General features: G+C 50.5%; 2 protein-coding genes across 17 annotated transcripts in view; one reads left to right on the top strand and one right to left on the bottom strand.

The window, feature by feature from the left end:
- FBXO25 (F-box protein 25) overlaps nt 1–8,068 on the top strand; it is a 55,409-nt gene extending 47,341 nt beyond the window's left edge. For 6 of the 14 annotated variants that reach the window (XM_081045672.1, XM_081045663.1, XM_081045669.1 and 3 more), the window contains 2 exons: nt 2,444–2,470; nt 3,263–8,054. In XM_081045672.1, coding sequence (XP_080901798.1) covers nt 2,444–2,470; nt 3,263–3,352 — 117 coding nt within the window. In that variant the 3' untranslated portion in view covers nt 3,353–8,054. Of the gene's footprint in view, nt 1–2,443; nt 2,471–3,262 lie in introns of all 14 variants that reach the window. The other 8 variants (XM_081045676.1, XM_081045674.1, XM_081045675.1 and 5 more) reach the window with 5 other exon arrangements.
- A 5,478-nt stretch (nt 8,069–13,546) lies between these two features.
- TDRP (testis development related protein) overlaps nt 13,547–25,299 on the bottom strand; it is a 34,562-nt gene continuing 22,809 nt past the window's right edge. For 2 of the 3 annotated variants that reach the window (XM_081045660.1, XM_081045661.1), the window contains exons 3-4: nt 21,087–21,190; nt 13,547–19,981 (exon numbers count right to left, since the gene is read on the bottom strand). In XM_081045660.1, the coding sequence (XP_080901786.1) occupies nt 19,636–19,981; nt 21,087–21,190 (450 nt within the window). In that variant the 3' untranslated portion in view covers nt 13,547–19,635. The remainder of the gene's footprint in view (nt 19,982–21,086; nt 21,191–25,299) is intronic. The other variant, XM_081045662.1, reaches the window with a different exon arrangement.

Raw genomic sequence — 25,299 nt, 5'->3', positions numbered from 1 at the left:
AGGGCCCCTCGCTGCACCACACAGCCTGTCCACATGTCCACGGCAGCAGTGTTGTAAACTCTGGAACCTCCCTGTGTGCACAGCGTGAGCTGCACTCATTTCCAATGTGCTTTCTAGTATCGTATGCCTGCCTTCTCGGAACTACCGAGTACGTCCCAGGTTTGGCAGTCATGCCATTGTTCCCTGAGAGCATCGTGCCCACACTCACTGCCCGTGCTGCATGTGGGGCACTCAGGCGTGTCTGGTAGCGAAAGGACCAGCAGTCGCTCGGTAGGGGGCTACAGAGGCACAGAAGGGAGCCCTTGTTTTGCTCCCTTGTCCCCAGTCACAGGGCCCAACACACGGACACACACTCACAGGCAGATGATGGTGAACATTAAAAAGGTGACTGAGTGTGTGGCCGTGGGGGTCCCTCCCATCGGTGGGGCCAGACTGGCCTCTGCCAGCAGTGCCTTGTGCCTTGGAATCACCAGCCATGACTGGAAACACAGGCAGTGTTTTCAGTGACACGGTGACAGATGACATACCTTGGATTTCTGCCTTGACTAGATGCTTCTCCCAAGAGTTTTCTGTTTTCCTCCTGGGCAGACTGCTTTAGTCTCAAGAAATATTAGAAGCTGAGACATTTTTCTGGGGAAACTACTGTTCATGGGATAGAAATCTCAATCTTGCGTGTGATGGTCAGACATTTTCCTAAGAAGAACCTGAAGCACGCTGCGACCCCGTCTCTCCCATGACGGACACAGAAGCTTTCTCCCAGTCTGCGCTGTTGGGCAGCCTCAAGCACGCTGCTCAGTACTCTGTGCTGGGAAGTTCTGGTTCTTAAAAACGGAGAGGGAACTTTCAGCTTTCCAGAAGACTCCGCTTGCACATTCTCTTGTTTAGTGAGCACCTTCAGGAACCGGCATATGTAGTAGCCGTGTTACGAAACTTGAGAACAAGGCTTTCCTAAGGGACACCTGCCTGTCTTTCTGGTGCTCATCGTCTTGCTCGTGACACTGGGAGGCCACACTTCCCTGCAGTGACAGCCTCGAGGACGGCCTCAGCATGTCACATCGCGTCCTTTTCTGTTGGCATCATTGCAGAGGACATGCTTACACCAGCGTTTTAATTTCTGAATCTGTACATGAAGGTGTAAAAACAGGTCAGTTTGTGCAGTTTCTGGCAGCACCTGCTTCCTGTCAGCTCCCGAGGAAGCCGGGCCCTTCCTCCTTTGCTGCACATGTCTTTGGCCACGTGCGCGTCTGAGTTTGGGTCCGGAACGTGCCACGGCATTGTGACGATTACACAGCACCTCACGCATGCTTGCTGTCCTTTTACCCAATATTTTATGTTAACTGAGAAACTAAGTTATCAAACCCGTTTTGAGAAACAGGGAAGCGGACAGCGTGCTGGTCGGTCAGCGGTGGTCACTGTCTGTCTGTTCTGGCTTCGCTGGAACGAGGGCTTCCCATTTTCTATCAGCCTTTACAACAGAGCCGGCAGAGCAAGCAAGAAGCTGTATTTCCATCTTTTGAAGAACATGCAGCCATTCCGCTGAATTAATTTATGCAACCAAAGGCTGCCTAGTTGTGTCTGCAGAGGTGACCACTGCCCAAGGTCACTGAAGAGCTCTAGAGGGAAAGCATAGTCTGTTTTCTGTACGCTTCTTCTTCAACTGAACGTCCGTGCTTCTCCACTTTACAGAAATCCAGTTAAGACTGGATGTGAACAAATACAGCGAAAGGCCAGGAGCAGCAGCCAAGACTCCAGCCCTTTCGGTGGTTGTGTCCCCTCCAGAAGTACGTGCAGATCCTGCGAGGGCGTCGGGAGCAGGGCTACAGAGGGGCCAGCGTGACGGGGCAGCTCCAGATGACAGAGCGCCCAGGGTGCTGCAGAGAGGCTCGCGTGCTGCTGCTGCGGCACCTTTGGCGTGGCTGGCGGGGACGTTGCTGTGAAGGCGCCAGGTTGGTGCTGGTCTTGGTGAACAAACGTGATGTGGCAGAAAGGAGTGTCCTACAGGCGGGACACACAGGGAGCGAGCGTGGTGACGCACGTTGCTCAGCAGTTAGGCGTCCAGGACTTTCCACAGCCCCACTACAAGCTTGTTCAGTATGAACTCAGAGAAAGCAGTAACAGCGCCTGTCATGTTTCCAGTGAACACCCGGAAGGTCGTGGGGCACGGCAGCCTCATCAGCTGTCAGACTGAGACGTACAAGAAGTGGAAATACTTAGCGCAGTCTGCAGGCCGGCCGCGCGTTGCACGGGTCTCGGGGGCATTTGACAGTGTCTCGTATGCTTGCTTTGGTACCACCTGTGCTGCCTACATTTACTTACCTGATGATCGGGGTGGTTTTCATGAATGATGTGTGTCAGACGTAAATGCCTGAACAGTCTGCTCCTCTAACCTTCTCCGTTTTCCCTCCCTTGCTGCATTCCTTCCTGATCTGTCTTCACCTCCGAGGACTGCCGCCTCGCTTTGTTGTTCAAGGTACCTCGTGCCTCACAATACCTGCCCTGCCAGGGACTAGGGACTAACCCAGGTGCTGTGCAGGCCCTGTAGCCACGCCATTGCCTAGGAGACCAGCCACAGTTAGCTGGCGCAGATGCACGGCTTGGCTGGCGGGTATGCCCAGCGGCCAAACTGCAACGCCTGCTTACTTCAGCCACCACCAGAGGGTTTAATGAACTATCTTATAGACCAGCTTTAAGGGGACGCTCTAGATGAGTCCATCAGGTACACGGCGCCACACAGCACCTGGGGGGGTCACGTCACCAGCCACGGCCCCTGAGAGAATGCACTGACCTCACGTGTCCTCTGACTCCCACTGCCTATATTCTGTAGGTGCCTTGTTCACAGTTTGTCCGTCTTCCTACACAAAACCTATTGGTCTTTTGTCGTCTTTCCTGTTGAGTACAATCCTGGGTCTTCAGTTGCGTGTTGTGGGAGCGCCAGGCAGTGGTTAAAGGACAGGCGATGGGGACCACGGCGGGGATTAAGATCAGGACCAGGATCTGGGAGAGGGACCTGGGGTTCCCATTCCCCTGGCACAGGGCCAGGCACAGCTTCCTGGGACCGGCGCTGGGCCTGCTGTCTGTCTGTCTGTCCACCAAGTGGAACAGAAATCTCGACAGGACATGTCTCAACTGCAGAACTGCTGTGGCTGCCTGTTTCCCTAATTCTTACCAGTTATTTTCCACGCCACTTTGAGATGGGGTCTGGGGACCACTTAACAAACAGCTGGTGGCCCATCTGTGTAATGCCTGACCCCTCCTCTCACAGGACTCGGGACACCCTTGCACGGCCACCGACCCTGACAGCTGCTTCCTGCCCGTGTCCCCACAGCACTTCATCGACCTTTTCAAGTTTTAGAGGCGCCTCACCGGCCGCTTCGCTGTCCGAGGGCCGCCTGCGTGCATCCATGCAGGAGCTGGTCGTAAGTGTCCTTTGTGACGAGCGCCGACTGGGACAGTGTCCGGAGGCTGCTGTGGGGAGAGGACGGACGGAGAGGCCACTCCTGGGCACGCACGGGGAGGGACGTGTTGGTGTGTTTTCATCTTTGAAAGGGGACCTGGCCCGGGGACCCAAACGAAATCATTTCAACTTCCTTCTTTAAAAGATTCCTTTCTTCTAAGCATATTAAATTTTTCAATTTTTAATATTTATAAATGTGGTTCAATAAAGAGTCTGGATTTTCAGCAGCACATTCTGCTGAACTGACACTTAGGGCCAATAATATGCTTCTTAACTGTCAAATCATAGTTTCCTGATTTTGTAGTAATTGGGAGTGGGGACAGAAAAATCCTTGTAAATTGTGCAGAATATTTATTTTTCTTAAGGTGTATTTTAACTGCATTTGGGTTGTGCCCAGGTGACTCCTCTGTGAATGCAAAACGAACCTAGGGAAGTATTTGTATATCCGTCCTGGTGTTGAGCGACTGGGGTGGGAATTGTGCAGAATGTCTCTGAACAGCAGAGGTGTGAGTGGTGAGGCTGTGCTCCTGGGGCAGACGCCCACTGCAGCACTGGGAGGGGACAGGCCACCACTGAACGTGACGAGTCGTGCAGCCTGACCCTTCTGTACGGTAATCACCTTTACAGACAAGTAGTAAGGCCCATTACTGATTCAACTTCGGCAGTTTTGCATCTTAGTGAAAAAAGTAGTTGTAGTGATTTTGATGTCATTTATTTAAACCTTTCAAAGATTGTTTTATTTTTTAAATAATGGATGTCAATTTTAGAAAATTTTGACAGTAAAAGTATATAAAAGAAAACAAAATCACCCGTAATCCTGCTGCCCACAGGTAAATGCTTGCTGGAAAGCATGCGACCAGTTGCCCCTCAGCAGCTCAGGGGAGAAATGTCTTGCTCTTGTTTTCATCTTTGAATGAAGGTCAGGGGACCCAAGCAAAATCATTTCTGCTTCCCTTCTTTAATATCTTTCTTCTAAGCATATTAAAATTTGCAGTTTTGCACACTTGTGAGTAAAGACTCCGGGTTTTCTGCAGCACGGTCTGTGCTGAACTGACCCCATGGCCAAGAAGAGGCTTCTCAGTTGTCCATTGCGTTTCCCTCTGCACATGAAGTAGGGACCCGGGGCCTCTGCCTGTGTCCTGGATAACAGCATGTCATAAAAGCGTGAGCGTCTTGGGTGGCATTTTCATTGTATAACCAGCCTATTTGTCAAAAGAGTTTGTAGTTTTCATTGGCTACGTGTTAGCACAGAGATGGGACTCAGACTCTCAGGTCGTTTCCAATTTTTGCTGATAACAAAGTAAATCTATGTTAAGCATCACTGTAATAAACGTTTGTGCATCTGATTCTCTCCTTAAGATAAAAGAAGAGAACCAAGGGAATAAGTCAAACAATTTTAAGGAAATTTCCAGATGGCTCATGAAAATAGAAGTTGTTACTATCTTTCTAAGAGATGAAATATGTTGGATATTATCATTTCTTTTTTTGTTGGTGCTATTTTAATACGTGAGGAATGGGATGTGAGGTTTAACATGTCTTCTGTATATTTATTTACTGGCTATTTGTTTTTGTTTTTTGTTTTGTTTTTGGTAAATTACCTCATGTGTGTTGCCTGTTTTACTTTTGGGGCTTTGGTCTTTTTTTGTATCAGTTTTTTAAGAGGATATTAATCTATTGAAGTCGTCATTCTTTCCCGTAAGTAACAAGATGAATAGAGTAAGGGGAGGAATGCAGCTGCCCACTGTCAGCCAACACGTGCACCCAGGCCCAGATGGCACTGTGGGACGAAACCGAGCTCAGCTTGTCACACACGTCATGTCTGTTGGCCTTCCGTGTGAGCCACGAGAGACACCTCAGCTGTGTTGTTTTGTTTTGGGGATGAAAATTTCACTTTTGATAGTTGTTCGAGAAGTTTGCACAGATGCAAGCAAGTAGCTTTTTACTATTTACAGAGAAAATTCTAAAGTCATGAAAATGTATTAAGTTATGGTAAAATACACAAAACTTATTATCTGAACCACTTTTTTTTTTTTTTTTAGGTTTTATTGGGGAAGGGGAACAGGACTTTATTGGGGAACAGTGTGTACTTCCAGGCCTTTTTTCCAAGTCAAGTTGTCCTTTCAACCTTAGTTGTGGAGGGTGCCGTTCATCTTCAAGTTGTTGTCCCTTTAGTCTTAGTTGTGGAGGTCGCAGCTCAGCTCCAGGTCTAGTTGCCGTTTTCTAGTTGCAGGGGGCACAGCCCACCATCCCTTGCGGGAATTGAACCAGCAACCTTGTGGTTGAGAGGACGCGCTCCAACCAACTGAGCCATCTGGGAGCTCAGCGACAGCTCAGCGGTAGCTCAGCTCAAGGTGCTGTGTTCAATCATTAGTTGCAAGGGGCACCGCCCACCATCCCTTGCCGGACTCAAGGAGTTGAACCGGCAACCTGTAGTTGAGAGCCCACTGGCCCATGTGGGAATCGAACCAGCAGCCTTCAGAGTTAGGAGCACAAAGCTCCAACCGCCTGAGCCACCGGGCCGGCCCTATCCAAACCATTTTTAAGTGCACAGGTGAGTGGCATTAAGTGCATTCTCATTGTGCCATCATCACCACCGTCTTCACGTCCAGAGCTTTTCCATCTGGCAAGGAGCCTCTGTCCCCATGAAACAGTCACACACCCCCTCCTCCCTCACCACCTACTTCCTGTCTCAGCGAGTGTAACTCCTAGGGACCTCATGTGAGTGGAACCCCACAGCGTTTGTCCTTCTGTGACTGACTTGTTTCACTCAGCATGGTGCCCTCAAGGTCCACCCATGTTGTAGCAGGTGTCAGGACGTGCTCCCCTTGTAAGGCTGAGTGATGTCCTCTTGTGGGCACCGCGTTTCGCTAATCTGCTCTTCCGTCCGTGCTCACTCCGGCTGCTCCTACCTTTTGGCTTCTGTAAACAGTGCTGGTGTGAACATGGGTGTGCAAATCTCTCTTCAGGATCCTGCTTGCAGATCTTCGGGGTGTAACCCCACAAGTGGAATTTTGTTCAGATAAAGACCCAGAAGTGGGACTGCTGGGTTGTACGGCAGTTCCAGCTTTAATTGTTTGAGGACCCTGCTTACCGTTCTCCACAGCGGCTGCACCATCCCCACCAGCGCTGCGCTAGGGTCCAGTTTCTCTCCATCCTCGCCAGCGCTTGTTTTCTCGTTTTGTTTTTGTTCTTGTGGAACAACCATCCTCGTGGGTGTGGCTTTGATGCACGTTCCCCTGACGACAAGTGACGCTGCACACGTGTCCATTCGGTGCTGACTGGCCTTTGTGTATCTCATTTGGGGAAATGTCTGTTCAAGTCTTTTGCCCATTTTTAAATGGACTTGTGTGTTTTTGTAGTTTTTTATAGATTCCGGATGCTAACTCCTTCTCAGATACAGATTTGAAAATGCTTCTTCCCATGGTGGAGGTGGCCCTTCCACTCTGTTCATTGTGTCCTTTGATGCACAGAGGTTTTTACTTTTAATGTAGTCCAGTTTCTCTCTTTTTTTCTTCTCTTGGCTGTTTTCCATGTCATATCCAAGAAATCATTGCCAAATCCAGTGTCGAAGTTTTCCTCCCTGTTTTCTTCTAAAACTTTTATAGTTTTAGGTCTTTGGTCCCTATCAAACTTCATTCTTTTGCACGTGGATGTCATTTTCCCTGCATGGATTGTTAAAAAGATTGTCCTTTCCTAATTGAATGATCTCAGCACCGTTGCTGAAAATCAGTGGACCACATACTCAAAGGTTTTTTCTGGGCTCTCTGGTCTGTGTGACTGTCCTTATTCTGGGACCACCCTGCTTTCACTGTTGTAGCTGTGCAGTCTTGACATTAGGAAGTGACATGCCTCCATTTGGGGTCTCTTGACATTCCATGTGCTGTTTAGGATGGATTTTTCTATTTCTGCCAAAAAAAGATGCCATTGTGGTTTGGTGGGGATTGCATTGACTCCACTGATGGCTTTGGGTGGTATTCACAATGACATAAAGTCTCCCCTTCCAGGAACACAGATGTCTTTCCATTTATTTGTGTCTTTAATTTCTTTCAGCAACGTTTTGTAGTTTCCAGTGTAAACTCTTTAGCTCCTTTGGTTAAGTTTATTCCTAAGTATTTTATTCTTTTCTGTTATAAATGGAATTTTTTAAATGTCCTTTTCATATTATTGCTTATTGTGTAGAAACACAATTGATGTGCCATGTTTTTGTGTTTTGTTGCAGAATCTTTGTGGTTTCCTACATATAAAATAATGTAATCTGCAAATAGATAATTTTACTTCTTCCCTTCCAATTTGCATGGCTTTTATTTCTTTTTCTTTCCTAATTGGTCCAGCTGGGACTGCCAGTACTACATTGACTAGAAGTGGTGAGAGTGGGCACCCTTACTTGTCCTCATGGTAAAGGAAACATGCTCAAGCTCTCATCATTGGATGTAATGCTGGCTGTGGGCTTTTTATGTCACCTTTATTGTGTTGAGGCAGTTGCCTTCCATTCCTTGTTGGGTGTTTTTATGAAGAGGTGTTGAATTTTGTCAAATGCTTTTCATGCATCAATTGAAATGTTTTCTCCCTTCATTCTGTTAGTGTGTATTAAAGTGACAAACTTATCAAACAATGAATACTATCTATCCCTTATTGAAAGTGGGGGGCACTAAGTCTGCTATCACAGTGGCATTGTCTGTTTCTTCCTCCAGTGTTGACTTCATATATGTAGGATTGCTGACCTTTGATTCATATATGTTTATAATTATGACTACTTGGTGAATTCTCATTTGTTTTTTTATTTAAACAACATGAAGATGATGACATTTCAGGGTGTCTGGGATTACTCTAACATAATGCACTCGGTTGGGGGTAGGGGCACCTATACATAAAAGGAGATTGGCCAGGAGTGATCCTGGAGGCTGGAAGGATGGCTAACCAGGAGCTTATCTGGGGTTCGTTTGAAACATGGGGAATTGTTTGGGCCTTGCAGGCACACATTCTCTCTTGCAGCCACAGAAAGTCCTACACTAGTGAGTGGCAGTCTTCAGACTTCATGGATACAGCCATTGATTGGAGTTGCATGTACTTTTAATGCATCATGATATATTATTATTACTTTAAATTTTGTTTACCATTTAAAAATGTAAAACCATTCTTAACTGTTGGGCAATGCAAATACAAGGAGTGGTGGGCTGTATGAGTTATACTTTCGTCTGCTGTGTGTATTTGACATTTTCCATTTAAAAAGTTAGGTAACATTACCATTTTATATTTGTTACCCTGCTTTTGGATTTGCAGAAAGTAAAGTATGTTCATTGTGAAAAAGTTTTCTTAAGCTAATACACAAAATATTTTATGTGCTACCCATAATTCTCCTTTGAGGTGATTATACATATTTGAACATATCTTCCTAATCTTTTATCGTACTACTTTTTGAAGACTCAGAAGCTCCCAAATATAAAGTGAGAAAAACACTTACATATTAGGGTACGGTGCCCTCCCCTGCCCTCCTGGAGTTTTGTGTCTCCTCTGGAAAGGTGACTTCAGAGGGGACGCTGCCTCAGACTCACTGGTTCCCAGGGAAACGCTGTCTTACGTGCTTCTGTGTGTTGAGCTTTGAAGCTTTCATACAGAACAAAAGTTCTTGGCATCTCCTGTGAGGTTACTGTGCCTATTCTAAGCCTCCAGGGAAAAGAGTGTTTTGAAGCCCCAGTCTCTAAAGAAAAAAAAAATCACTTCTTTAAAAGAAAACTCAAAGCAAATGGTATTTCCCATCACTTTCCTTCCAGATTTGTTCAGCTTTTTTGAAAATAGTTAAATTATCTAAATTGCACTTTTAAAAATCATACAAATATTTCTCTAAGACTACAACACTCATTTTGATTTAGCAAGAAAATTGCATTTAAACAGCAGTGATTCCAAAGGGATCAATAATAATCACTGGTTTTGAAAGTTGGAATTCTACCCAATCTTTGTCATTAAATAAAACTGTCATCTGCAATTCTGAAAAACCATGCTGAGACATCAATTTCTGATTACATAAATGTATCCATCCAAATTAATAGCCTGACATGGACGTATCTGAAGGAGATTAAACCATTCTGACCCCGGTGAGACAATAGTCACCAAAGACAAAGATTATAAATCAGAAACTCAGTGAGGATTTACCAAGAAACAGCTTATTGGGGACATATTGGCCTAAACCCAGAGAGTGGACTTTGAGTGTCAGAACCCTGTAAAAGGAATGGATGGCAAACATGTCTGTGAAATACTCATGAAGGTGAAGACCACAGCAGTGGCTGGTGGGTACCCGGCAAGGAGCGGATGTGCCAGGGCAGCAAGCCTCCTGCCACACGTGCCCCTGACGCGTGAGCGGGCCCAGGTCTTCAGTACGTACTTGGCTGGCACTGGGCCAGGCAGTTAATATGCCATATCCTGGTTTTGTGGAAAAGAGCTAAAAAGACATTTTCCAGACAACTGGGAAGATTGCAACATCTATGGTGTTAGATAATAGTAGGGAATTAGTAATTTTGTTAGGTGTGCCACTGATATGACAGCTAGTCAAGGGCATATCCTTGTGTATAGAAATGCATGCTGAAAGCATTTAGTGGTGAAATGCCCAAGTCTGTAATGTGCTTTTAAATGCTTAATTAAATACACAACTCACAATAGTTCCCAATAGCTCACAAGTACACACAAACACACGGATGAAGCAGATACGACCTTCCGCAGTTGTAGGAAGTCAGGGGCTGGGTTTAGGAGTGTCCACTGCACTATTCTTCCTGCTTTTGTGTAACTGTTTTCATAATAAAATGTTCTTTTAAAATCAAAATACTTGTCCCCTCCACAAACTGAAGCAACAAGTGCCAGGTTGACTATGAAAAGTAGCCGCGGTCAGAGGTTTAGGTATGACCGACTGGGCCTCCAGCCAGCACCCCACTGCTGGCGTCTCAAGTTCCAAGTGGCACACCTGCCCCTTCGTGCAGGAATGGGACACGCTCTGGAGGACAAAATGTGAGTGTTAACACATGCCCTTGCTGTTGTCCTGAGAAACTAGGGCAGAGTGACAAATGCCTGAAATGTGGAGACCTGTCACAACTGGGCCTGGCCTTTCTGGTGTTACAATCAGAATGACTGCTTTGCAGAAGGCCTTCGTCTCCCAGGTGACACCGTACTTGGCTCTGAGCTGGAGGGACCTGGCCTGCTCTCCACAGCTCTGGGGACGAGCACAGGGACACGCAGAGCAAGTGGTGAGCTTCAGGTGTGACAGCTCAGCCTTTGACCTCGGGGCTGACAGGTTTGGAGCCTGAACCCCACGTAGATGCCCTTTGAAACATCTGCACTAAGGCTGGCTCAGTTAGGGTGCCATCTAATTAACATTTTCTTTCCACTCATTTCTCATAGGGATAGACGAAGTCCCAAAAGAACCACTGTTGCCATAGACACATCTCCAAAACGCTACACTCCACTCAGTTTTCCCTCTCAACCCATGGACCCAGCTCCCACCCCTGCTGGTGACGTCACCTTCCATCAAATCCCACGCTCCCAGCACAGACTTTATGGAAAGTCGCAGCAAGCGCTCACAGGTGGGGGTGGGTCTCCCCATCCTCCTGGAGGGACAGTTGGAAGCCTGGGAGCCATGTTGATGCCCCTATGACCTCCCTGACTCTCACTGGGAGTAAGCTGAGAAATGCAGCCACTCCACAGGCAGGCCACACGCACTGTACAACCATAGACAGATGTCACCCTCTCTGGACTTTTGAGCCAGTTATTTGGACACAGTCCCTGCGATTCTTAAACCATGTGAGTCCCCCTACCCTGTGCCATTCTTGTCAGAGCTGGGGGCTGGAACCCAGTGTGGCCCAGGGGGCGTGGCCTGCTGGGTGGGGACTGCACGGTAGCCCTGCCGGTCCCCCATCTTTACCAGCTTCCTCTGTAAACGTTTCAGGTGGGTGGATGGCACTCAAAACAGGCACCCAGGAATTGGACTCGGGGGCACAGTCCTGCCTCCCCAGAGCCGTTGTCAGCAGGGACCTGCCCGGGGGGCAGGTTTGTAGGGAGACGGGCAGGACATACTCCCAAGGCACGAACCACCTTCTATTTCGGGGCAGTGGCCTGTCAGCCCTGGTTTCTGACTGAAGACCTCTTTGCCTGAGACGACATCTGCTCCATCTTGCAGGTGGCTGCATGGGGACAAAGGGCAGCCATCCAGGCCAGGAGGGAAGGAGACAAGGGTTTGCCTGGCTCTCTGGAAGGGGTTGACTTCCCCCACATGGTCCCCGCAGGTCGCCGAGACCTGTCACTCTTCTGGGGCCTGTGACCATATCCCAGATGGAAGGGACAAAGTGGCCTCAGGCCTGCCTGCTGGCATTGGGCTGAGGAACTAACAAAGCAGAGAGGCTTCTGGAAGGAGACCTTATCTGGGCGAGGAGGTGGAGGGGTAGTCGGGATGGGCTTCCTGGGGTGGAGGCAGGGCCCAGGACGGACATACAGACGGATCCCACAGGAAGAGCCCAGGCGGGACCTGGGAGGACAGACCTCTCCTGGTGCAGAACTTACGGCCTGGGAAGCCATCGTCCAGGCCACACAGCCACTCCTACCACAGAGACCCAAACCTGCACCTGCATGGGGGCCCTCTGTAAGGAATGCTGGGACTCCAGGACCAGCCACTCCAGTGGCCCAGAGCTGAGGCCCCTAATCAGTCACACGGCAGCCCCTTTAGTCCCTCTCTGTGAGCAGGTGGCCTCAGCAGACGCCCAGCAGAAGCACCAGAAGCAACCCCTGGCTCTCCCAGAGCCCACTCAGACTCCAGCCCATTTGCCTCTTGTTAGGGTTAGTCTCGCTCGCGGTTCCACCAGCTTCATGGGGGCTGAGATCCCCCACAGCCTGCTTTCATTTTCTTTGTGGGTTTGAGCAGAGGGGGGACATGTCCGGTCAGCAGAATGACTGTGAAGATATGGCAGCCGATGGCACAACCCGCCTGGTCGGGGGCCTGCTGGGATGCTTAAGCAGGTGGCAGGAACGAGCCACCTAGCTGAGCCCTTGCCCGTGGCTCCCAGGACTTCCACTGGGTGTCTGATGCAGGAGGGTCCACTGTGCAAAGCTGACCAGCACCGCTCGCACCAGCCCGTGTCCCTGGGTGGCCCAGTTCTCCCGATGCCCAAGGCCACGCTTTACAACAGAACAGCTCTGGATGGGAATGGTGGGCCAAGGCCGCAGGGAGGGTCCTTTGTGAGCACGGCCATCAGGAGACCCAGTGCCGGACAGCCCAGGGAGCCGGTGAGTCCCAGAGCAGCTCTGCTGAGCCTGCCAGCTCCCATAGGCCCGCTCGCCGAGGCGCTGGGGGAGACTCACACTGCCACCCGCAGCTGGGCCGCCTCCCAGGCAGCTGACGGGTGTCCATGGCTGTGGTGCCTTCACATCCTTCCCTTCAACAAAGCTCAGCTAGTTAGTCCTTAACCTGGGCAAAGGCGGGCAGGCCCAGCTCTGCGCAGCTCAGCCCCCCACACCCCCATTGGCTGCCTCCTGTCGCTCTTGGTACAAAGTGTCCTAAATGTGCGGGAGTCACTTTGTGTCTCCCTCTGCCTTTTGGTTACAGCTGAAATTCAAGACAGACTCACGATGAGGAAAAACCACCTGTGTTCTGCATTTGGCAGCTTCATTTCCTGCTCATGCCGCCTGAATGCGTCCCACTGCCTGTAAATAAGGGACAGGCCTCACGAGGTCCCGGCCGGCCCAGCCTGGTCGCCTCTGCCCTGCCAAAGCCACTCCTTGCTCTGTTCACCAAGCGGCACAGCTCGGCTGTGCTGAGTACCAAGATGTCGTCTTTCATTCGAAACTATGCTTTTCAGCGACTGGCAAGAGCTAGGACATCACTTTTCTACTATTGGCTAAATTGTAACGTCTCATTTCAACATGATTCTTCGCAGTATCAATCAAAAAGGTGCAAAGTGAAGCTTTTCCTTAAAACGGGCATTCTGCAGGCGGGACCTGCAGCTCTCTTATGTCTCACAAGCACTGAAAGGGTTAGGGACGAGGCTGTGAAGAGAAGTGGTGCCTGCCCACATCCCGCCCCGGCCTGGGTGACATCGGGAGGCGCTCAGCAGACAGGAAGGGGCTGGGTGAGTGACAGTGCCCACAGGGGAGCCGGCTGCACAGTGGTGACCACGTGAGCGCCCAGGAAACACTGGGGGGTTTCCTTAGGTTTTTGAAAACGGGAACGTGCTGAACCCAATCACATGGAGCGTCACTTCACCAGACTGTGGGCGTGAGTGTCCCCAGGACTGTGATAAAGATGAGCTGGGACTTTGAGGAGCCCTATCAGGCCGGGAGGCCTGTGGGAGGGGCTGGGCTCCTGACAGCGCATCAGCTCCATAGTGGACCTGCCCTCACTTCCTTTTCCTGAAACTAGGCCCAACTTCTTGTCTCCCTGCCATGAATACCTTCCATCGTGGCTCACAAGTGAATGTGCACCTGGCTCCCAGGGCTGCACCAGTCCTTTTTATTCCCCCGAAATACATCCTTTTGGTGACAGATGTCACCAGTGTCTTGCTGATGACAACAACGACCAGCAGTTCTGGAATTCCAGGCCCCTGAGACCGAGGAGAGCCACTTACCACCACAGCTTCCACCTGCTGGCTCCATGCTTGCGTCCCGTCAGACTAGGGACAAGTCACACTGGGGAGGAATAGGGTCTGTCCTCAATGGCAGGGGACCGAGGGGCCCCTCCCTCACCGCATGTCACTCCTTCACCCGTCACATGAAACGTCCAACCACAACGCCAGCATCATGGTGGGCTCCCTTGCTAATCTCACTCAGCACCCTCACAGACACCTTGTCAGTTAGATAAATCATCCCGCCAATGTATCTCTTTAAAGCTTACTCAGTAACAATGCCCTGCCTGCTGGTCATTTGTTCAATCAATTATCAATTGAGGAATAACCGCAAAAAACAGAAAGTGGATAAATGTCAGAAAGTCAGTTGGGAGAGGGAAGGAAGATAAAGTTCCCTACCTGTGACTACATCCAGAAAAGAACTAGACGTCAGTGATGCAGGTCCAGGGGTGAGAATCTGAGCCTTGGGGTCTGAAACCGTCCTATGGACACTCAGTGCGTGGGCACACTAGCAGGTCTGGAGGCGGCAGGTGAGGGAGGCCACGGACTGGCAGGTGGGGGGGGATAGACCACTGGAGGAGTGGCTGTGGGGGGTTTGGGTGTGCTGAGGCCTTGGGAGCAGGGCGGGGTCCCAGGCCTCCTGGACCACAGCAGTGACAGGCCAACGGATGAGATGTCCAGAGAGTGCAGCGAGGGAAGAGCCAGAGGCAGAAAGCTACTTGGGACACGCACAGGGGAAAGCAATGCCGGGCGCACTTAACCAGTACAGTCCTGGCCAGCGCGGTCCCCAGTTCTTACTGGAACTCAGTTTTCCTCTGACACCTTCTCTTTGAAATCACTGTCTAAGGGCCCACTGCTTCCGAAAAAGACTTTTTCCTAAGAGATGGCAACCTTTTTAAAAGATAAAGAGGAGTAAGTGAAAACGTACTCCCAACACCAGTCGTCTCAGCTGGGTGCCAGAGGGAAAGCTTGCAAAAGGCTCCAACTCATTAAATAATCGACAAATAGAAAACTAGGGGTGTGGCGGTTAGCTCAGTTGGTTAGAGCTTGGTGCCAGTAACACGAAGGTTGCCAGTTCGATCCCCACACGTGGGCCACTGTGAGCTGTGCCCTCCCCCCAAAAAAACAAACAAAAAAAAACAAGCCAGGGCATTCCACGGCACAGACTCGGTTATGCACACAGTATCAGAAGACAGCCCCAATATGCAAAACACACACCTGAAAGCTTAGGTTGAAATCACTCATTTATTTATGAAAACATCTACAGCTATTGTTTGCATTTTAAAATGAGGTTTAAAGTGTCAAGAAAAGTGCCATTAGCGCTAAATGATTAAAGTCATCGTAAGCACTGACCTTTAAGTAGATGCCAATAATCATGCAAAGAAAGAGGATATAAACGATACTTTTATTTTTAAAAAATCTCAGCATTAAGGATGAATTCTACCTTCTTTGAAGCCAATCACTTTCATAATAAAAAAATTATAAAACAACAGTAGAAGGAGCACAGACAACCGCTCTTCACACAGTTTTGTTTGTTTACAGAATCCAAACAAAAACCCTAAAGTCAAAACCACATTTCTCTCAACCTGTGAACAATACAAAGTCGCTTTGGTAAATTCTATCAAGAAAAAATATTTTTCTCCCAAAGCACACCAATAAATATTTATATTAAAATCCACAGACATAGTTATGTTTGTTTGATCAGCTACAACAGGAGAAAATTCATTTACATAAACCTCTGCAGATAAGAAAAATGTGATTTACAGTGCATATTCCAATCACAAGCTGGCTTTGTCTTCCGAGTTTTAGAAACCATATTCTGAACTATTTTGCCGACTACCTCACAGGTGCATCCCCGAGGTCGCTTACAGGCACTTAGCATTACAGCAGCTGGTCACAGGGTCGCCTGGGGACGGTGTTCCCATCTCCACACACCAAACGACTTTCCTGTGCCTCAAGTCAGGATTAGCCGAGGGCAAGCTGCCTGCTGGCTGCACACATGCACGGCGTTTGCACAGCTCGGCAAGCGCTGCTCGGAGGTGGGGGCCAGTCCACACACTGAGCTGTCTACCTGAGGAAACATTTTCAGCTCTGCTATCTTCCCTCCGCATCTCGAACAGTACCGCCCCATTTCAAGGTTCCAACACAACTGGATTTTTATTTTAACATCACTCAAAACATGTCCCCCTTTCAAGGCTTAGTCAACTTCTTGTTCTATTAGAAAAAAGATGGATGGCTAGATGGTTGATAGGTGACAGACGTGTAGACAGATGTCGATCTACGATGGACAGATGGCACACTGAGCATCAGGAGGCCTTCCAGCAGTGAGCTCACGTCCCACGGGGGTTTGTGGGGAGCAGCACAGCAGCACCCTGAACCTCGAGGACAGTGTTTTCACGAGAGAAATGCACAGTGAAACCGGAGGTTTTTGTTTTTAATCTAAAGTAACCTATACCTTTTCTTGGAAACCACAATTGGCGAAGATGGGCCCTTGTGCCACCTACGGACGGGAGCTGTCTTAGGGACGCACAGCTGGGGTACCTGGCACAGAGCGTCGCTCTACCAAGGATGGAAAGCAAGTGCAGAAAGAGACAGCGACACTTTCAGGTGAGCCCCAACACGAAGTCTCAGGGATCCAACAGCAATCACAGTAGGATCTCATTTGGAAAAGCAATGTCCTGGGTATTATAGAAAAGAGGCACTTCCAGTATTGTATATACAGTTTAACCCTATAACGAGCAAGGGAATATTTCCCAAACAAAAGTAAGAGTATCAAGTTGCTAAAATTGATCCACACTTTACAGCCTTTTTAAATCTGTAGTCAAAAAAGAAAAGCTGGCAGGAGAGCCTGTGCGCTCGGGGCCAGGAGATGAGGAGTGGCCACCCCACCAAGAGGAGCTGCCCGTCTTGCATCTTTGTGGTGACCCACATCAGGAAAATTTCCATGGAACAGAAGCTCGCTGCAGGGAAGTTAGCCTCTGTGAATGTCTTTAAATGAGTCTGCGAGGAGTGGGAGTGGTTCCTGACCATTGCCAGGTGGTGCAATGTTCCGTGTGCAAGATGAATTTCGGGAACCGGCAACACCTCAGAAAGGTGGTGGGAACGTCCTTCAGATGACGCATGAGAAACCTGAACCACGGTCTGCTACCTCCCAGGACATACCCGCCTCTCTCAAAGGCAAGCTCCAAGATGTGGAAAGCTGGATGATTTTTTGAACCGTCTGTGTGTAGTGACAGGTGCATTTCTGCATCTAATTTGTATGACTGATGGCATGAATGAAGCAGAGTGGACGCTTTATCAAGACTGGCGTGACTGGCTGAATCCCCAGTTCAGCCAAAGCCTTGAGCTGGATGGGTCATTTATATCCGAGCCACTCCAGAGAGATGCTTGAGAATATATTCACAGGGAGGGAATGAAGAACAAGGCATCCCTCCTGAATATTTAGAAAAGCTTCACTATAAGCATGAAAGCTGCCCTCTGCGTAGATTGCTGAAAAACAACTTGAATTATCTACTAGAAGGGCCCATCCTGACACTGGGGGGAATGAAGACTAAGGTAAACACGACAGTCTGGGTGGAAGCGGCAAAGAATTTCTGAGCACTCTGTGGTCTTGCTGAAGGCTCCAGGCAGGGAAAGGATTCCAGCTTTCTGTATCTTCGTAGCTCCATGTCCATACAAATCTCTTTAGAAAACTCAAGTTTTTAACGATTGTTGTTCCAAGAAAATAAATTTTTTTTGATGAATCTTATACAAAAGTTTGTGACCAGTTTCTTGTGTCTTTTCCTCCCTTCTTCCTTTTTTCTGTTTTGTTTAAACCAACCAAGACATTTAATTGTCCCTCACGACAAGTGTGGAGGCCCATAGTTCCAAATGAGCATGGTGGCCGGGCTGCAGCGTGAAGGACCCACCCCACTATCTCCCCCTTTTCTCCTCCTCCGTGGCTGGCTTCTTTTCCTGGTGCTTCTCGTCTCACTGATGACCAGTTTCCTAACTGGAAACTTATGTTACATTGTACATTGCAAATGGTTATGTGTCCGTGTAAATTAGTGCACAAAGTTGAAAGTGGAATTTAAGGAATGTGTAGAAAAAAGATTAAGTTTTAAGTACCCTGGGTCAAGAGCCGGCCCTTCCGCCTTCTGTACGTGACAGGTAAGAGCGAGTTTAGTGTTTACTCACTTCCCCGACAGTCACTAGAGTCCAAAGCAGATTCACAGAGTAGGTCAGGCTGTGCTCAAGACTGTCGCGGCAAAACTATCACCTGCCATGCAATTGTCGCCCTGCCTTCATTTCCCCATCTGGGTTGTGGGTGAGGCGTCATCTTTTTGCAGGGGGTTTCGGATGATTAAAAAGGAAATGTTTCTGTACTTAAAAGGTAACTGAAATTTATTACATGAGTAGACGATTTAATTTAGATTGGCCTTAAAAAAGCTAACTGCTTTCTCCCTTCTCAGACCATTGTTTTCAAATGAATATTACTGCTGTAGTTAAAAGACTGGTTTGAAGTATAATTGTCTAAATCATCTGAGGTGCAAGTATAATTTTCCCTACATTTCTTTTCATTTTTATCGATAAAACGTTAGTGGAACCTAGCGAGGGTTAGTGTTTCCATTTTACTCCATACTGATGCTGAACTGGGAACAACTGCTCTTTTATCACGCTTACGCTTCGTGAGAAGTCAAAGGAGAAACTGGACACGAGGCAGGTTCTCTTCCTGCGGCTGCTCATTTAGTCCCGGTGGGCTGCCCTGGGGTTAGCCAGGCGGCTGCGCTTTTAAAAACACACATTTCCGCTTTGCTTCACCTCCGTAGGCTTACACCTTAAGTTTCCTCTCCTTTAAGAGAAATTACTGATACAAATGATCTCACTTTATGTCATGTGTCTTGAAAATATTTTTGAATGTAAGGAAATATATATTAATAAAGAAGACAAAAGGGTAAAAGAAAAAGAAAACAAAGGTTTAGAAGAAAACAAAGATCAATATTTCAAAGTTCAGAAGTGGAAACAAAACCTCGCGTCAGCAGCGCTGTCATCTACGCGGCGGCCTTTCCATGCTTGATCATACGTAACCTATGCTTTTCTGGAAATTGGTTTGTTCACATACCTTGAAAATTAATGTGAAGGAAAGTTTGATTTTCTGAGTGAACACGATTTGACCCCTGCGTTCCTGGGCTCTGACTGCACACGGCTCCACTGCAGGGAGGCATCGTGTCACCAAGGGTGAGTGTCAGACAGTGTGTGGCCAATGGCGGCCCCTACCTGCTGCCGCAGGGGACAGCATCAGAAACTCCCGTGTCCAGGGCCAGCAGCACGTGGCACACAGGCATGGACGCAGCCACAGGAAGGCAGCTGGGCGTGGGCCCACATGCCCGACGAGCCGTCAGCTTTGGAAGTTTCCTGACTGCACATGAACATGAAAGTCCAAACAGGACACGGGCAAGACTGACTGACAGTGCGACACACGATGAAAAACACCGACACAGCAAACTGCAGAAGTCTGAACAAAACAGGACACGAAGCTGCGATATTAGGCAGGTTTTGGTTTGGAAAAGCTTGGGACCTGAAGCTCCGCCCAGTGTCCCCGTGATGTCACTCCAGCTGCTCCCAGTCGTCGGTCAGGTGGCCTTTGCTCTGGCGCCGGATGCTGACCAGCCGCCCGGCCGACCGGAGGCTCCAGCGCGAGGCACCTGCGGAGCCAGCCAGGCTGCTGTACCGGGCGGAGCCCTTGCCACCCTCCTCCCAGCCTGGCCAGGACGCGTGGTCACTCACGGGGTCACCTGACTCGGCTGCCACGTCTTCAGGAGCGAGTTTTGGGGGCTCCCAACCTTCAATCTCATCTGGTTTCTTAGACTGTGTGTTCTGTTTTAAAACCAAATTGTCCCAAAATCCAGATTTCTTCTCGGTCTTCAACTCTTCTTTCAGTCGTAAGTTTGTTCTGTGGGAGACAAAAGAGTCAAGTGTTGGTCACCCCATGAACTCAGGGCCTCAAATTTTATAAACACAAGTTCTTTTCCTAAAACAATATAAAGGTATATTGTGTAGAAAGCTAACGCAAATCTGTGTGTAAAATTCTAATGTTAAAATAAGAAGAAATTAGTCACTGCACAGTGTTAACAAAGGTTACGAAAGCTGCACATTTGGCAACACAGAGACCGGGTGTCAGACAAGAAGCCATGAGAAACCCTCGGGCCGGCGTGACCGAACCACAGGAAAGGGGATCAGGGTCCAAACTAGAACGTGGAGTCCGCTCCATCTATCCGGTCGGCTTTCGGCGGGGACCTTGCCCAGCACACCAGCCTTTAGCACTCAGCAGGCGACTTGCTGAACAGTAATAGGCCTTCAAAAGCCCGTCACCCGGAGGAAGCACAGCAGGGGCGGCCGCCGTGTGGTGGGGACAGATCCCGGTAGCCGACTGCTGGAGCCCGACAACAGCCAGGCCTCAGCCCTGTACATCTCACTCAACCGGACTGAGGGGCCAGCACGCAGGAATTTCAAGGCCCCCGGAGACGCTGACACGAGAGGCTCACACACACGGCCCTCACAGGGCCACTGGCAGCTCATCCTTTACCTCAAAGCAGCACAGTCATCACGTTTAGGCCCAAAGGCCCTTTCGCATCAAACACAGACCACTTCCGTCTTCTAAATCCTCTAGCTTTGTATGAACCAGGCCTTTGTGTTTTTAACTTCTGGATTTTCTGAAACTACTTGGTGTCTCAAGCACGGCCTCAGCATTATGGCTGGCAGCGTCACCGAGAGTTGTCACTCTCCAAAGCCTCTCACGTTCTCCGGTGGCCTTGTGACGACGCACAGACCACATTCTACTTTCTCTTGTTCCCAGAACATCAGCCTCAGCCCTCCCGGGGCCTGTTTACGCACCGAGGGGAGGAGCGGGGCTGTCACATTGCTGGCCCTGCTTTATGCCACTGTAAAGGGAGAGTAAAGGGATGGACAGCGACTTAGTGACGGGCTCTGTGCCGACCCCGCCTCCGGTGGGGTGGCCGCCGTCCTGGCGGGACCGTCCCTGACCTGTGGGGACTCACCCTCTGGACCTGGGAGATTTGCGGCTTTCCAGCAGGTGCTGCTCGTCATCGTCATTAAACGGGGAAGTCACTTCTTTCCAACCTCGGAAACTTGCTCCCTGAACCTAATAGGAGGTTAAGAACAAGATCAAATCCCACTCAGTAAATAAATGATCACAGCTTTGTAACAAAACCCGGGGGGCTGAACCTCAAAGAAGAGACCGCGCAGCCTGCCACCTGGGCACACCCACGTCTAGTGTGTCTGTAGCTGTTGCCCAGGGACCAGCGATCACTTTGTCCAAACCGGTGGGGTGACGACGCTGCAGCACAAGGTAGGGGAGCTGCACCCACCCCCACAGCGAGAGAAGAAATGAGCCATTTGTTCCTTCTAGGGCACGTGACGTGGCAGCGTCCTCACATCTCAGGTAAGGACGCGTCCGAATCAGGGCCGGTCCAGCACCTCAGATGCAGAGTCACACAGAGAAGCAGGGAGCAGCCAAAGTGCCTGTCACGTGAGCTAAGCCACGTGTCCCAGAGTCCAGAGTCCACATCTTCTGCTAGGGTTGGTTTTCTTTTTTGGGGGGGGGGGTGGAGGAGAGGCAGGAGGGCAGTTCCCAAGGAACCGACCTAACTGAGAGATATTCTGAAATGTTAATGCAACATAAAAAGGGCGTGACACTGACAGCTGTGCCCAGAGGCTGCATGGCAGCACCGGTGTGACAGTCTGTCAGAAAAGGAAATGCACTCAGCAGCCCACTGAGGCCACCCAGTGGCCGGGGCTCTGCTGCTGCATGAACCCCGGGCCAGGGGGCAAGGAGCGCAGATGTCCCCAGAGCTCAGGTGGGCGTGGGGCACTGGCCTCACGTCCCCTGGGCCTGAGTCCTGCCTTCAATCAGGAAGCTGTGTAGTCACGAGTGACGTCCAGCCACCACCCTCCCAGTCACAGGGCAGCTCGAGGCCATGAAGATGCTTCTGCAGGACGTTGTGGGCCAACAAGCACGCGGGTGCTGCTTCTGGACGCCTCGCACCCTCACACTGATGCCGGACACTGAGGAAACCTCCATTCACAACCTTCCAGTCTTTCCCGGGGTTTGGGACTCACCGTCACCTGGACCGACCAGTGACACAAAAAGTCAGCCTAACTGGCTCAGTGTCTGACATCAAATCCTGTTCCGTTCAAAGGCCTTTACCTTTATACACTTACCTAGGCTTCCATCCCCTGCTGAGGGCTTGAGGTTTTTTTCTGAATCAGATATTGTTCTAAGTCCTTGTGGACAAATATGCCTGCAGTGCCATCAATGCTGACCTCTGCTGTCTGGGTTACCGCAGAGGTTATCACCAGAGAGCAGCCAAGTCTGACATGAGCCAAGTCAACCCTCTGAGCCCCCCAACACTGTCCAGCTCCCAGAGCCTTCCATGATCTGGGGTGCTTGAGGCCCCCTTAAAGGGCCACGGTAACATCATGCTGACCCCTGGGAGGTCTGCACGGACTCCTTCAACCAATAAACGTCCCAGTGGAGCAGATGACAATCTACTTGAGGCTTAGAAACGTACTGCTGCCACGTGGCTCCCAGCCCAAAGGCTAGAAACGGCCTAAATGACACCTAGGTGTTAGATTTCGGCCACAGAGCCAAGGGGTAAACCTCTGACTCCATAACCCACAATGAGCAAGTAGTCGCCACCAAAACCACTGCAATGTCACTTTCAATCATGAAAACCTCAGCAGTGCCGTCCCCGGGGGCCATGCACAGCCTGTGTTCAGGACCATGTGCTACAGCTCATGGCATCCCTGGCCAACCCCTTCCAGTGTCTTCTCATTCGTTACATGAGGCTGCAGCTTTCTCCCTGCGGTTTCACCCACCGCGTCTGGAAGCCCCACCCAAGCCCACTGCACAAAGTCGTCGCCTCCACTCGCTGCCCCTCGAGAAGGGCAGCCTGCTTCCTACCTCTCGCGCCACCAGCTTGGTGTGGCTCCGTCTATGGCCAGGCTCGGCGCGTGGGGGGCTGGGGGCCTGCCTCTTGAACACCACACCTGAGCCTGCCATGGGAGCCCACACTCATGGGGGCAGGCCCCCCCACACACGCTGTGACAACACCCACCGAACTGCTTGTCCCTCTGAAGCGCTGGAAATACCCACCAGGGGACCTCAGAGCCGGGCTCCGTACCCCCCAGCAGACGTCCAGGGTCATGGCTGTGACACAGCACCTGGAGGCACCGGAAGGAATCAGGGAGCAAGTCTGTGCCGGCAGATGAGTCACCAGAAGAGGCTGAAGTCACATAAAATTATAAAGATGAGCGGTGGTGCCCACACAGACAAAGGTAGCGAGGAATTCCTAGATGTTAAGTGTTCAGTCAACATGGGGCACGCAGGGCCACTGTAGCTCCGGGGAGGTGGTGTCACTTCGCAGTGCTCCCTGGGTCCCCACTCCAGGCCCGGCATCGTCCTACTAGCCAGTCACCACAGTGAACTCGCCGACCCCGCCACACACCTCGCTGGCTGCACACACGTTGACAAGCCCCCCGCCCCCTTCAGTGCCCCACGTTTACATCAGAGCTGCACCACAAGGGGGACATGAGCAAGCGTCACCCAATTCCCAGTTCCTGACATCAGCAAAGCACCCTCACTAATGCCATTCTGAGGGGCGCTGACGGGAGGTACACAGGACAGGACCGCTCTGAGTGGGCAGAGCTCGCTCTCGCTGGTGGCCTTCCTCTCACAACGTTGCTGGCACCCTCAAGACACTGACACAACCCCAGTGGCTCCTGGAGACAGATGCTCAGGTGTTCATAACTGGGATTAGATTCGGCGAGAACTGACAGCCACAAAATGAAGACAAACACGATGGGTTAGAAAACTCAAGGGCCCCGAGAATCTGGGCTAAAGAAATGGGAGAGTGAGTTCCAGACAGAACAAGGAAGAACTGTTGCCATGGTGCCCACACCTCAGGTGCTGAAAGGACTTCCTGCCCCGTGGGGGACGACTTTGAGATCCTAATGAAAATTACTGTCACCCATGATTTACCAAAATCCTTTCTGTGGGAGTGATTTAGCAGGAATATCTGTCACAAAACATATTCAGAGAGAGGCCAGATGACCTTTTGGTATCTGGCACCAAATCCAAGATGAGCGCAAGCGATCCCACCTGCAGGCCCTGCCATCCCCGGGATCTTCGAGTCCCAGCTCTGAGTGCAAAACATGAGGAACATGATATCCTATAAGGTTCTTTTTCAAACAACTGAACTTGGGAGAGTTATGTCACCAAGGTGGTGACATAGGTCAGTCCAGACTTCACTCCCCCTCAAGAACTAACAACTCTTCATGGACAAGACGCCGCTGAGAGGATCCTGGGATGTGGGTGAGGCAGAAGCAGCCCTACCTGACACCAGCAGGACCACGGCAGCGTTGGAGGCGAGAGGAGCCCACAGGTGCTGCCCCCACCCCCCACCCCGGCAGTACGGCACCAGCTGAGCACTCGCCCAAGCCTTGGGTCCTCCAGGGGCAGAAGGGAGCCCAGGGTGGACATCCGGCTCCCCCACACTGTGGGCTGCTTCTTGGGAGCCCCCACTCTGGTCTGACACCATGGGGACTTTGGTGAATCTGTGACAGAAGAAGGGGGTGGGGCTCACTGCAACCAGCCCACGGATCTCGGCAAAATGAGCTCCACCTGCAGAGGCTGAGGAGTAGGCCCCACCGGTAGCTTCATGCACCTGCAGAGCCAAGATGGGCGTCCAGTCTCCCCAAGAAACTGGGCCCCGGTCTGCCCTTCACCATGCCCACGGCCGACCACAAAGCCTCCCTGGGGCTCCTGGAGAGCCGTGATGCCAGCAGTGCAGGGGGAGAGTCCAGAGGCAAAGCTGAGCATCCACTGAGCAGAGCCAGTGGTGCCACACAGGCTGGGGACTTGGGCGGCAGGTTGGCTTGACTCAAGACCAAGCCTCACTGTCCTAGGAGCTGGTTCCCCCACCCACCAGACAGGGAAGTGCACGCACAGCGCGGCTCACTGCTGACTACAGCCTCACCAGCTGGCCAGGGAACCTCACGAAAGTCACAGGAAGCTGCATAGCCCGTCCAGCGCCTGGCGTACGGTGGCCCTTCAGCAGAGAGCACAGCCCACAGCTCTCCATAGCAAAGAAAATGTGTGGCCCCGTCCGTCTGGCAGGAATTCCGTTCAGTCTCGCAAAAGGAGGAGCCACGCACGTCTGGGCCGTCCTGCTAACCCGTCGGGCAGGGAGC

Source organism: Rhinolophus hipposideros, assembly GCF_964194185.1.
Source record: "Rhinolophus hipposideros genome assembly, chromosome: 4".
Taxonomy (NCBI): Eukaryota; Metazoa; Chordata; class Mammalia; order Chiroptera; family Rhinolophidae; genus Rhinolophus; species Rhinolophus hipposideros.
Note: the sequence above shows the minus strand (reverse complement) of the source record. Positions and strands in the feature narration are given on the sequence as shown.